Source organism: Chlamydotis macqueenii, chromosome 3 (assembly GCF_036417535.1).
Source record: "Chlamydotis macqueenii isolate bChlMac1 chromosome 3, bChlMac1.mat, whole genome shotgun sequence".
NCBI classification, from domain to species: domain Eukaryota; kingdom Metazoa; phylum Chordata; class Aves; order Otidiformes; family Otididae; genus Chlamydotis; species Chlamydotis macqueenii.
The window spans coordinates 71,654,782-71,669,301 of record NC_141558.1 but is presented as its reverse complement, the minus strand read 5'-3'; the positions used below and the strand labels follow the sequence as shown (position 1 = coordinate 71,669,301).

General features: G+C 41.0%; 1 protein-coding gene across 6 annotated transcripts in view; it reads right to left on the bottom strand.

Moving 5' to 3' along the window:
- Positions 1 to 12,710, bottom strand: part of CDC42BPA (CDC42 binding protein kinase alpha) — a 188,623-nt gene extending 175,913 nt beyond the window's left edge. For all 6 annotated transcript variants that reach the window (XM_086745443.1, XM_086745439.1, XM_086745440.1 and 3 more), the window contains exons 1-2: positions 12,256 to 12,710; positions 11,251 to 11,475 (exon numbers count right to left, since the gene is read on the bottom strand). In XM_086745443.1, coding sequence (XP_086601569.1) covers positions 11,251 to 11,446 — 196 coding nt within the window. In that variant the 5' untranslated portion in view covers positions 11,447 to 11,475; positions 12,256 to 12,710. The remainder of the gene's footprint in view (positions 1 to 11,250; positions 11,476 to 12,255) is intronic.
- Between the last annotated feature and the right edge of the window lie 1,810 nt (positions 12,711 to 14,520).

Below are 14,520 nucleotides of genomic sequence, written 5' to 3'. Positions count from 1 at the left end.
ATCTTCCATCTCCTGCAAGTTTCCTCTGCCGCTTCCCATAGGAAATGGTTTTGTATCCCCGACACTGGAATGGTGCTAAGAATGACCTTCGCACCCTGTCACTGTAATAGCATATGACTTCACATGCTGGGGCAGAGGGGGGAAATGCAGAAAGAATTGGAGAAGGTGTGCCTGAGAGAAACTGAAAATCTAAAGTAAAAGCAAAAACAAATGCTAGCCTAACATTAGCAAAAGTGCCATGGAAGTCACAAAGTTTTCTTCATTGCTTTAGAATCAGTGAAATAACAAAAAAAATTTTACTAGAGAAAATACCTGCCCCAAACAAGTGAATCATTTGATCTAACGAAATCTGACAGTGACTTATTAGAAAAAAAATGGTTTCCTTAAACTGGAAAAGAAAAAAAAAAAAAAAAAAAAAAGAAACAAAAAATAAAAAGGAAATTACCAAAAGATGGAACCCCTCTCTGAAGTAAGATACAAGACGAGAAACTGTTGCTCTTTTTGAGACAGAATAACATACGCTTAACTCCTAGGTTTTGAAATGTAAAATTTAATTTTGCTGAACATGAGCAGTCATCATTAAGAATTGGCAATTAACATTCTACTTCTTATTTAAGGTCGGTGGGGGAAAGAACAAAAACCACAAGATCACATGGAACAAAATTAGACAAGTTTTGAATAATCATATGACAGTCTGATGTCATTAAAAGGCCACAAATTCAGTGTGTTTTAGAATCGAACTTATTGAGGCTTTAGAAACAGTAAACGCACAGCAACAACACATGCACCAACATATTATGTAGATTTTGGGGTGTTTAAGAAGCTTTTGTAATTTTAACTATGATCATATACGTGGCTAAACGCATTTAACATAATGCAACAATAAAATGACAATATAAACTACAAGATTAAGCAAAAAACCTTTAGAGTGGATTGTTCCCCTACAGAGAAAACTTAACGGTGAAATTAAGGCAAATTTTTGAGTACTAATGTCAAGAATTTCTTGGAAGAGATTCCCTTCTACTGGTATTGTCAAGGACTGCAAGGTGAATGTAATACTGTCAATAAATAATAAGGACTAGTTCTATTAAATAATATTTGAGAAGAACAATGTAAAAACTCAAGAAGTCTAAGTATACAGCAAATCAGCAGCTCCTTGCCCCCTATGCACCCTCCCCTGCCCCAGACAGTTAAAGCACTAGGCTACTACCGATAAGATCAGATGACATCTCTGCTAAATCACCCAGGAAGAGACTTTTCAGGTGTTAACGTGAAGTCAGGCAGCATATACTCCACCGGCTATTTGTACAGATATTCACTGAAGTAGGTAAGAAACTATGTCACTAGAAGCAACTAGTTCTCAGGTGATCTTCTCTCAAGCCAAAGTGTTACTCAAGGATCAAGTTAACCAAGAAATACCCAGTTAACAAAATAATACACACCAGCTGTGGTAATATGCATCATAAACCATTATCTCTTAGTAACCTTAATTCTATTTAGAGTTTGTTTTTTGCGAGTCTGGATTATCATCAGTGGAGACATTAAGTCATTCCTTACTTTCAGAAAAACAGGTAACACAAAAGGATAAAGAAAACAAAAAAGCCAGCCTATCAAATACTTAGATCCAGAAAAAAAAAAAAAAATTGCCTAAATTTATTACTAGAGTTAAATTATGACTTCTGCAAAAATACAGAAGTTTAGAAATACATCTTTCATTAGTCAAAAGTGGTTGCTAGCTATGAAGGTAAAAATAGTCAATATTGGGGGTGGAGTGACACAACAAAATAAAGTATCTCAGGACAGAAACAGCACAGCTAAATGATAACAATTTTCTCGGCAAATTTCTATTTGCGTAGGAAGCAGCTTCTATAATTCCCTCTAACATGTCAGATCACAGCAAAAACAAAAGTCTCTTTTGTGTCAGTCCCTACCAAAATTATAAAAGGATCCTTTTAAATTATCACAAAATAGAACAACGTCAAATATTTCTAAAAGCTGTGGGAAATAGAGCAAAACTATTCCAAGGGTGTTAATATAAGAATCTTTGTCTTTCAGTTACATACAAGGAAAATAATTTAAAGACACTGAGTGATACTATGCCAACTACCACAAAACACACAGATACACCAACACTTTCTTTTTCGAAGGAATTGCCATCATCAAAATCACACAGCTATCTTGAAGACTTCTATTCATTACTAGAAATTTTCTCATTGCAAGAATAAAAGTTTTGGTAACTGTTATGAAAACAAAAAGGCTCACTGAATTATTACACCAAGTATCTACCAGAAAAAACTTGCAACGTCAAAATTTGGTTCAAAGTTGTAGCTTCCTTGAATGTTAGAGGGAATCTAAGAGGCAACCTCTAAACTTGGAGCACAGGAGCTACAGTAGGTGAAGCTACTGAAGTCTGGGTTGTCACAGTCATAGCCTCCTCCTTTTGTACAGACACCAGTACAATCTCTTCACATAACTGCATCAACAGATTTCAACACATTTTTGCAGAGTTAGTTTTCAACTGGATTATGTCCCTCTGCCCACGTAAGCACCAGCAAAACAGAGATCAGTGGACTTAGCCAGCCTTAAGACACCATCAAGATAGCTCCCACCCAAGAGAAAAAAAAAAAAAAAAGTGAGTTACAATTACAATACCAACTTCTATTTCCTCCTCCTCTTGTTACTATGTGTCTGGCAAAACATTCAAACAACACAGTGCTTTATTTACAAAAGGCAGTGTGGTAAAGGTGAAAGAGCTTTAATGAGTAAAAGCAGGAAATACCTTGGGACTATGTCGTCCCCACAGCACAAATGACATTTTCTTAAACCCCCTTGCAGTCATGTAACAAAAGTCATTGACACCCTTCCTGACACTTCTTTATTTTAATTTTAGGTATTAAAATGATAAAGCTATACTCTCATTTAAGCCTCTTCATATTTAGACTACATAACTAAATAAAACTGATCACAACTTCTTACCCACAGCCAGAACAAACAGCCCAAGGCCCCAGCTCTACAAGAGCTTACAAATAGAAACGATTCATGTTAGTAATTCAATTGATACGCACTGGATCTAATAAGAAAAATACAAGGCGTTTGTAGAAAATGCTGTGTGGATGCACCTGTAGGTAAAGCCTGTGTGTTTCTCACACAGGTGATGACTTTTTGTTACCATTCTCCACAATCTCTATATTATGAGCTTCACAAACAAAATCCTGAAAGCTTGGGGATGACTGGGGAGAAACAGAAAGAAAAAAAAAAAAAAAAAACCAATCAAAATCCAGACACCAAGATTTTGGCCACTGGAAGATCAGACTGACACATGGATATCCACATCACATTAACAAGACAAACTAAGATCTTGCTCGGATGAAAAACAACAGAATGGAAGCAGTGAAGGAGAAAGGGAGGCCTCAGCTTAGAGAAGTAACTTCATTAAAGCTTTGTTTTGGAATAACATTTCCCATGAAAAACACCCAGGAAGAAAAGGAGGAAGAACTCAAAAATGGAGACTTGTGGGCCCTTCATTGCAGGTGAGAACACCTGACAAGCAGGATAGTCACAGAAGCCTAAAATAAAATAAGGTTTTAAGGTGGAAAAAGATGAAACAAGGGCAACAGTGAGAGGGAATACTTAAAAAAAATATATATATAGAAAAAATAAATAAAACAAAGTAACTTTACACAGAAAAACTGCTCATGTACACTCTGCTCTGAGAATAAAGTACTTCCACACTCCCAAGCTAAGACACGAGAGTCCTCCCCAAAGCCCAGACTTCTGCCACTGAAAAGAAATTGAAAAGAACAGCAATAAAGCGTTGCTGCCCTAATCCCGGAACACTCGAAGGAAATATAATTACTGTTATTAACATCTACAAATGCTTTTTCCTCTCCCCTTTGGAATACCACTCTAAACTCACCTAGCCTTTCCACAAAAAGAATTACCATATACTTCTACTAAATTGCTGAACAAAATATGTTTAAAAGGTTGGGGTTTCTTCCTCAAAATGGTGTACTGCAGTTCATAACATCTACAATCTCCAGATCAAAAACTTTTTGAAAAGATGCAGAGAGACGGTGCACTAAGCAACTGATCCCTAAGAATAAAAGGAACCTACAATATTGTGTAACAAAACTGATTTTAAATCAAACTGGAAGTCTGGGTATGGATAAGGAAGAATTATGAAACACGAAGTCTTAGGAGTCTGGGTACACCTCATGTGGATTTTATCCATGGTGACCGCTAGTAAACCTAATTAGGCTGTATTACTAGAAATAAAACAAACTGACCTGTCTCAATAGAAGACTTCTGCAGTTATTATTAAGCCTAATGTCATGTTTAAACTATTTAAAATAAAAATCTTCTAGCTAACAAAAGATTGCACATGACTGACCTAAATCACTTGCATTTTGAAAAGATTTTAGTCCACATTAGTGGCATTCCCAAGCTTAATAAGGATTTTAGAAAAACAACATGTTGAGGTAAGTTAGACCAGAGTAGAACAAAATATTCTAGTTGTTCAGCCAGAAAAAGAAAATCAAATTAAACAAGTACAAATGGTTATGGAAGGAATGCCTGCTTTGCCAAAAGATAAAACTTGAGAGTCTAGGAGTTGGCCTTTTCTTTTAATTCTATCTCAGCTACCCACTGTATCTTCTAAAGTCAGGTTTTACAACTTGGTAACAGGATCTAATTGCTTCTGGAAATTCTCTGTGCAAATGGCAATGGTAAATTTTTTACAGTATAAAAGTTATTAGGGATGCTATAAATGGGTTGATATTTTGCAAAGACACATCCAGGATGAATTACAGCATCCACTTGCTGAAAATAATATGGGAAAAATAATTTCCAGGGTAGTAGCCTGCAGCCACTTTGTATCTGGAAATTCTGTATTTTCAATTTATTCACAATAAAATTTCAAATCAACACTGGCATTTGACTATCCAGCACACGTATGACTCAGAAATGAAATTACTTTTATTTACTGCTGCTATTCAGAATTCAAGCACTGATCTATGGGCATAAGATAGAGCTTCAAAGAGAAAAATAGTTTCTCTCATCTTTGTAAAAAAAAAAAATATATATATACACACACACACCCCCACCTCGCAATGTATCAAACTATATTGAGCCAAATAAGCTTATTGTTCTTATAGTACAATATCCTTCTTTCAGTCAACTGTGAACTAATAATATGCTACAGGTAATAAAAGAGTACGTCAGTAAAGTTCAGGAGGGAAGGGCCAAAAGACATGGAAGGACTTTAATCAGGTATGCACACAGCATCATACGCTACACAGAGGTTAAGAATTCAAACACACCTTTAGCAGTATATTTTACAGTTATGATTGTCCCACAAATAAACTATTGGATTAACCCTCTAACATGGGATGTCTTAGTAACAGGGAATTTATTGTGTTGTCATGAGGTTTATAATGCCCACTGAGCAGACTAACTCATATAATTGTGTTTCTCCATTTGTCCCCATAAGACCAAAGCATGCTAGGAATTTCTGTACAGAATAAAGGCATTCCTAAAATTCCTGAAAATGAAGTATTAGTTAGCTTTCTATCTAAGCAAGCCATACTCCTTTGCAGCAAGAAGGACATCACTGACAGAAGTCAGTCAACCTAAATACACAAGCCCCAAAACCTTTCAGGCAACCTCTGAATACCCTCCAAACTTCCCCAGCCCGAAAGAACAAAAATGACCAAAAAAGAACATCCATTAAAAACTTATTTTTAAGTAAAAATATATTTTTAAAATGCAGTGTACTGTAAATGTGTTAAGAAACAACCGTGTTGCAATGGGTTAATGCCTCACTCTACTGGAAACTGGCTTTAATCCTAATGCAAAACAAGTAGAATTAACTGGATGGTCTCACAGCTAATTTGATCACATCAGAACTGTTGATTACCTTACAGTAATTAGTTTCCTCTGTTCAAGACAAGAATCAAAACTGAAATAAATGTTGGAGAAAGGTCACAATCCAAAAGGCATAGAGACTAAACACAGAGCTACCCAACAGTAAGATCTGCACAGGCAACTATTTTCCTATGTTTTTTCTGCATTATTTTTTTTTTTCAAGTAATTTGGTATAAAACTCCATCTCTATAAAAGCTGTTTACACAACATTCTGAAACATGGAGATTTTAGGGTCATTTCTACTTGACAGCATTGAAGAGCCTCCTGCTCTCACTCTAATCAATAAAAAGCATTTAATTTTTAGCTGCAGCTATGTAACAGAAACTACAGTCTACATATAAAAGCAGCAAAGAGTTATCCAAGCAATTACAGAAATTTGTGCGTCAAGAACACCACAATGACAGATGAATCCCCACACCTCCATATACCTCAGCTGCAGGCAATGAAACAACTCAAATTTAAAATTAGACATATGCTTAAGCACATTAAGTGGCCTTGACAAGCAGGATGCTTGCTCTTTCTTAAAAAGAATTTAATAACTGGTTTTGCTTATGTCAATCAGACCAAGAGGTATTCCTAGTTTTATTACTATAGAAGAAAAAAAAAAAAAAGAAGCAACCACAATTCCTAAAACATATTTAAAAAAACAAACAAACAAACATATTTCTAGTGGGTCATATAGCAGTAAGATTAAATAGTGCTAAGTACCAAAGTCTACTTAAAAAAAAAAAAAAAAAAAGAAGAACACTTAAAGAAGTTGAATGCCGTGTCTTTTACTTCTGTCTCTCCTAAGAATAGGACATAAATGAAGGGGTTTTTTTAACAGCTTATATTAATAAATATAAGCAACTCATAGCTGAAAATGCCTGTGACTTTCTTCGTGAACAATAAACAGATGAGTAAAACAGAACAAGCGCAGCAGTCTAGAAGCAAGATTTTTTTCTTTTGTTACTAATATTTAAAAACAAACCTATCTTCAAAATGGACATACCATTTTCTCTTAAGAAAAAACAGGAAAGAGAGATCACCAGAAAGAAAACAGACAACCTCTCGTCTTGCAAAAATGGTTTTATGGCAACAGAACCATTTTTAATGGCCTGAAGAGATGCTGCACATCTGAACAACAGAAGTACGAGATCACAGCCTAGTCTATAACCATATCAGCACTGCACAAACACCACAACATTTCAGTTCTAATAGATGAAACGAGAACAATTTAATCCATCTTCCAAAGCCTCCTTTCACGTGGCGGGGGGAGGGGGCAGAGGGGAACTAAAAAAACACCCAACATAAAAAACACCAAAGGATAGTTCACACTTTTCCTACAAGAGAATGGACACAACCAAGTTATTGGCCTCACCATGCTACTGGTAGTGCCCTCCATCTTCCCTCCCTTTATACCTCCACACATTTTTAAGTTTATTCTGGTTTTCTTTCAATGCGTCCTAAATAACATTGTTCTAGTTTCTTTTTAAAACCAATTCAAATTGGTGCCATTGTAAAGGAAGTTTTCCTAGAACAAAAACATCTCTAAAAGCTTCTTTCTATCACCATATTTTTCTTTCAAGTTCAGTTTATAAGCCTTCATTACCTCCCTCATAGTCTTGAGTCATTGTAGCAACTCATACACATGCAGAAAAGAAAAAGCAAAATGCTTGCAATTCTGAATAGCTTTCCCTGGTAAGCTCCAGTTGCTATAATTAGACAATTCCTTTTCTAAATCACAAATACAGCTATCAATAGGGACAAAAATGAAAACTAGCATCAAATACATAGAACAAGCCAAATCAAAACGTTCCGTTTCCTTCCCATCATCTCAAAACGTGCCCTGATTTAACCCTCAGAACTCAAATGCAATGGTTGTTTCCATGGTTGTCTTTGCATATAATGTAACTATACAAAATAAACAGCAAAAATCAAACAAACTTATGTCACAAAACTAATAATGTACAGAAATAGGGAAAGTAATTATGTTTCCACTTTAAGTAAAAAAAAATATTTTGGAAGTAATGCATATTCTAAAGCACAAAATTAATCTCACACTTCAAACCAGTCTAATGTCATTTCAGGCACCTCAAAAACACTGAAAACCTTCAAAAATGTAAAACTCAACTTCACATTTCAGAGACCTTGCTTTCTCCACTTCCTAAGTTAAACTTGTAACATCAAACCAAACAAAGATCAACAACCAGTTCAGATGCTCAACTGTTTCATCCTGCTTCATTTTTCCATGAATGACAGACCCAGATAACAAATTCACAAAATAGTCCTAAAAAGATCCAAAGACTAGAACTTGAAGCTTCTTAGTTCTCCTAAATATAGCAGCAGTCACATGGCTATCACTGAGACCACATTAGCTTTTCCATGCCAGGATAACTCCCAAACCTTTCCCACAAAAAATTTAGATTGCACTATGAATATTCAACTCCTACATGAAACATAGCACGTAACATCTCAGACCTAGAACAGCTTAAACAAAAATACACATCTGCATACACTCCCCACAAAAAACCCCACCTCAAAACCACACAGCAGCACCTCAAAACTGCACCACCGAAGAAGTTATTTGCTGTTGTGCTCAACAGGAGTCTGTGATCACCAAACAACTATTTATTAGCCTTTTCTTAAAAATAAGTAATGATGCAAAGAAATCTTATTTGCTTCTTAACAAATAAAATGCTTATTTGCAGTTTAAGCTTAAGATGATGAACAGTTCTAAGGAGTAAATTTGTACTTCGCAATTTGTAAATGCACAAACATACCAGTTCATACCATTCCAAGACCAGCTCCAAGAATTTCAGATTGTACTCTTCATAGTAATAAAGTAAATTTGTGGATGCTTGGCATAAATCCACAAAATGTCTTTCCAAGACAGCAACCAACTGACACACACCAGTAGACATACCACACACCAACTTCCATTCATCGATGGGAAAAATAAGTTAATACACGCTATTCTACACGGTACAGTCAAAACTAAGCGTGCTTCACATACCGCAGCTTTCAGAACTCCCTGGTGTAAAATTGGCAGTATTTTCCCTACTGGTCAAATATGGAAGCTGAAAAAAAAAAAACTGGGCTGAAAGCACTTCAACATCGAGTCACTGACAGAGGCAGGGGCAGAACCTACGATTTCTGCCTGCCAGCCTTCTGCTTCTGCCACTGCTCAGCGCGTATCTGACTTTAAAACCACATACAACCTCTTTCTAATCAACCGCCTGCATTGTTTCTACTTTTGAGGAACCAGATATGCGAGGTGACGATTCTACCGAAGAACAGGGTACCCTTAGTAACTTCACTGCACCCGAGGGCCAGAGGGTACACTGCCTCTCTAAGAGCCTCATTTTGCCAGCCCCCAGATCTCAGCAGCAATGCCAGAGACCGCTAGCTTCACTAGGAGGGTTAGCTTTCAGAAGAGACAACTCATGTGAGTGTTTGTAGGATAAAGACGTCACTCACACTTCCAAAGGCAGGTACTAGAAACCGTTGCTCTTGCACTTCACCTCACAAACCCTCTTGAAAAAACTCTCAGGGTAGAAGTCCAGATAGCAGAGCTGGGAGCAGACGGAGGACTTTGACCCTTGAAGGTCCCTTCCAACCCTAACCATTCTATGATTCTATGACTTGGGCAATTCAGCCTTGAAAATGGGAGGAACTGTTCTCAAGTGAAGCTCAAGAGTCCTACTAAGGTACAGTTCGGGCACAACAGTGGAAAAGTAACAGGAAAAACAGGCCAGCAAGAAACCTTATTCCAGCCTTTCCAAAACAGTGTATTATTTCCATCAGCAGCCTGTAAAGTTTATCACAGAAAACATCAGGTTCTGTCAGAGCCTTGTAATGATGCATTTATCCACAAAAAAAAGTACAACTGAATGCACCAGCATTCAATATGATGGGTCCCGAACACACTATTGCTCCGATCATATTGATATGGTTTACCTTTTTTAAATTATTATTTACAAGATATCAGCTGGCTAGATCTGCTGCAGACCACATTAAGTTATCGCATACAAAATATCCTTGGAACCACCACATCTTCCCAGTCTTTCACAGCTTCTGTATGCCACAGTGACAGTTTTAGAGGGAAGATTCTTCAGAAGTATTTTTAATTACTATTTCCTCCTTAGCTAGAACGCATTAATTACAGCCTGTTTCTCCAGATAATAAGAAAACAAAGACCAGTGCCACATGAACAGTACAAGAAACTTAATTACTCAGTCAGATGTCCTTTAGATGTCAGTATGACTACAGTGAGGAGCAGGAAAATAAAACACACACATATCAGCCTCAAGTTGTTAGATCAGTTATCAAAACAATGTCTTTCCTCGGTGACTTCATTATGAAGAGCTCAACCAGCTAATTAATCAAATGCCTGTTACGTGTTTAAAAAAATGTTCTTTTTTTTTTAATAAAGGAGGCTCGCTGATGTATATATTACAAAGCAAATGTTGGTTCTGCATGTAAATGCAGAAGTGCAGCATGACTTTGAAGTTTGAAGGTCAGATAGAGTAACCGTTCTCATCAAGGTTCTTATGTCAGACTGCATCTTCTGTTTTGCATTTATGTTGAGGAGGAGGAGGAAAATGAATTAAGAAGAAAAGCATACAGACAACCAGTTCTGTGACAACTTAAGAAGAACTGGAACACTATCATTCCTGGCCTCATTTTAAAATCTGCAAATATCCCATCTCCCCAAGACGAAGAAAGAAAATAGCAAGGGTGCTGGGGGGACACACAATTTCCTTCTGCTTTTCAACTTTGTTTTCCTCATCAGGAAAATCAATCAAATTAAATCAGCAATGATTTTACGTTAAATAAGAGAATGTCATTTTCTCAATTTTCACAGACATTTCAAACCCATACCGTTTAAAAGAGCTGGAGGATTTTCTTGTTGATCAACATCTTTTATTTTAAAGCAGTATAGATTTGACTTCAGAAGCAAATCAGAGGATTGTACACTGATCTTTTTTTCCAAGCATCAGAGAATTTATCCCTCACCCTTCTATGTGCCCAGCAAATTTAGGATACAAAACTCAACAGCTGGACCTGAAGGCAAACAAATACGCCTCATGTACCACAGTCTGATTCATGTCAAAAAAGCAAAAAAAAGAATAATGTACATTTTACATGCATACTTCAAACACAAATAACCTATAGGGATTTCTTCTTAGCATCACCACCATGTTTAAATACAGTAAAACTGATAACACTGCCCAGTAAAACACTCAGTTATAAACAATCCCCTCTTACACGTAAATAACAGAGACATTATACAAAGCAGACAGGAACACAGACGGATGTACACAAAATAAACACATTCAAACTTACCCCACTCTAGATACTCAAGGATGTTCTTCTCTCTTCTCAGAGGGGAATTATTACATTCATCATAAAGGCAGATGAGTATATCCAGCAAGGTTTCCACACTGAAGCATTGCCCATTAGTCTGAGTTGGCCCATCCAAAATAAACTGCTCCAACTGCTTCAAACGCACTTCTCCAGACATGGTTGTTTCAGTTTGCATTGAGGTTTCTTTTTTAACGATTATTATTACTTTGCCAATAAAAAAAAAAAAAAATCTTTTGAGGGTCTTGTTGTTTAAGAAGTCAACAGCATTTTTAACAAGTGTCAAACTGTGGCGGTGCTTAATTTCCAGCCCACCTCTGTGTTCCCCAGCCTGAAACTAAACCCTTGCAAGTTTCAGACACACACATATATAGTGTGTATCTCTGTACGCATACTTTTAAGGGAAGAAAATAGTTACCCTAAAAAAAAAATATGTATTTTAATATGCTTAATAAGAAGGGGGAAAAAAAGTATATGGCTGCTTCTGATGCTTTAATAATAATAATTGCACTCAAATTCAACCGAGGCTGACACCGATTTCCCCGTGCGTGCAGGGGCACACGCACTAATATATCTTTAACCAGGTCCTCTCCTTCACTCAAAATGCGGATCATGCAACACGATCCCGAGCGGAGCCCACCGCATCCTCACAGCCTGACAGCCCCCTCCGGCTCGCACCAGCCTTCCACTTCCCACAGCGGAGGGAAAAAAAAATGGATGTATTTATATATTTATATACGCGAAGGGAAGAAGAAAACAGGGCGCGCACCGGCGGGCAAGGAGGGGAGGCAGGGAAGGAGGGAAAGAGGGAAGGAAGGAGGGGGCCGCGCCCCCCTCCCCCCCAACCCTCCCCGCCACCTCCCCCGGCCGCGGCCCCGCCGGGCAGCGCCCGCTGTGGGGGTGGGGCGCAGGTCCCCCCGGCCGCCCCTCCTCAGGGCGCAGCCACGTCCTGCCCCAGGCAGCCTTTCCCTTCCTCCTCCTCCTTACCGAGTCTCCTTTTAAGGCTGTTCAGTGATTGAAAAAAACTAAAGTCTTCATCGTCGCCCCCTTCTCCTCCTCCTCCTCCGCTGCACCGAGGGGCGGCGGGCGAGACGCGCGCCCCTCCACACCGGCACCGCCGCGGGGCGGCTGGGAAGCGCTCCGAGCCCTGTCAAATCCTTCCCATGGCTGCGGCGGCTGCTGCTGCTGCTGCGGAGACGGCGCCCTCCTCCTCCTCTTCCTCCTGCTGCTGCTTCTCCGGGTCCGCGTCCTGGGGTGGAGAGAAAGCGCCGGCGTCCCCGCTCCGGCCGCACGCTGCGGGCCGGGAGGCCCCGGCGGCGGCGGCTTCACTCCCGGCGGCGAGATGCTCTCCCGGCTTCGCCCCACCGGGCAAAGGGCATCCTCCCGCGGTAGCTGTGCGGTGTGTGTGTGTGTGTGCGTGCGCGGGGCGGCGGGGAGGGGTAACGCGGCGCCCGCCCTCCCTCCCCCCCGCTTCCGCGCCCGCCGCTCCCTCCCTCCCTCTTCCCGCGGTCACACGCAGCAGCCGCCGCCGCCGCCGCCGAGCTCGCAGCAGCCCAACATGGCGGCCGCGGCGGAGGAGAGCGGGGGGGCGGCAAAGGGAGGGTGGGGTGGGGTGGGGTGGGGTGGGGGGAGCCGCCGCCGAGCGCCGCCGCAGCGCGCGGAGCCGAGCCCGGGGCCGCCGCTACTGATGGGATTGAGGGGAGGAGGGGGACGCTGCAGCAGGGAATGCAGGGATACGGGCGGACCGAGGCGGAGGGGAGGCAGTGCGGGAGAGAGGAGGCCGCTGCGCAGAGGGCCGGGGCCGGGGAAGCGGGCGGGCTGAACCGGACCCGACCCACCCGCCACGCCGGGGGTCCCTCCGGGGCCTTCCCGCCTAGCCGAGAGGAGCCATCGCCGTTCCCTCGACCCGCTTCCCTTCAGACGGCCCTGCCGGCTCGTCTCCCCCGCAATTAACGCCTTTCATTAAAAGACGCCGCCTCATTAAGGCCGGCGGGCCGAAGGGCAGGGGAAGCAGTGCCCGCCTTGTCCGTCTTTTCCACAGTTGTCTCTGCCGAGCCTCTGAGCACTGAGCTCCAGGTGCCAACACAGACCCCCTCCGCCTCGCACTTAGACCGCTAAAAGCGTGATGGAAAATGCAGTGGATCATGGCGGTTACACGTGAAGTGAAGTGACTTCCCTCCCCAAGAAGCCCACCGTGATGTGAGAGGAACAAGCCTGTTGGGCGCTGAACTGGAGCCAACTCCGGGGTGGAAAATGGCGGCCACCCGGAGCACGTGCTGGCAGTTCTCCTCTCGAAAGGTGGAAGGGATGTGGTGTCACATCCATCAGGCTGCTGTGGGGGATCAGATGTCATCTGTAAGTCAACCCGTAACTTCAGTTCATCGTTCCTCAGAAGTCAGGTGAAAAGGGAGGAAGGCAGCACAGCCCCTGAGTGTCACCAGCTGTAGATGAAGTTCTCTGAAAGCCTGCTAAATCCTGCAGCTGCGGGAGCTCTGGGGAGGGAAACGGCTTGCACATCTTCCTCACTTTGATAATCAGCAGAAGACCCTCTGTTGGGTTTTGCCATAACAAGCACTTATATTAATACTTTTTTTTTAAAACTGGCTTTTTTACCAGCTAATCTCAAACATCTACAGTCTTACATACCCGTGAAGATGAAACACACAATAGGATTAAATGAAAGTCCAATATGTTTGCTCAGTGTCAAAGATACAGAACTCACTGATGTGAAGCTAAAGAAGACAGTGACTCCCACCTTGTGTGAGTGAAAAGGCAGAGCAAATGGGCTGTTGGGCTGTGGAGAGTCTGTTCTCTGTTGGTGAGGATGGGAAGGGGATCCACCAGCTTGAACAACAGCCTTTCAAAGGAAGGAATCCTCATACCAACTCTTAGTGAATGAAGAAATGTGCAGAGAATCTAATTCTAAAAGCTTTTTATGCAGAAACCCTCCAAGAAGGTTCAATAGGAAGCACTAAAAGTTTAAGCAATCTTGTGATGGGCAGAACATAGGATTAAACTGAGAAGACAGGGGCAAAGAAAGGGTTCCCTTCCCATGCTGGAGTACACCCTTGGTATGCAATAAACCCTGTGCACGGATCTGAGGTGCTGCTAGTCCTTGTCTACCAAAGCTTTCGTTGAAAAAGTTGCTGCAGTGCCTCTGTGGTAGAAGCCCGCTCCAAAGCTGTGGCACACGGGCAGTTTTACAGCGAGAGTAAGGTATTTCCTGCTGGCTCTCAGCTGAACTTGTGGAAA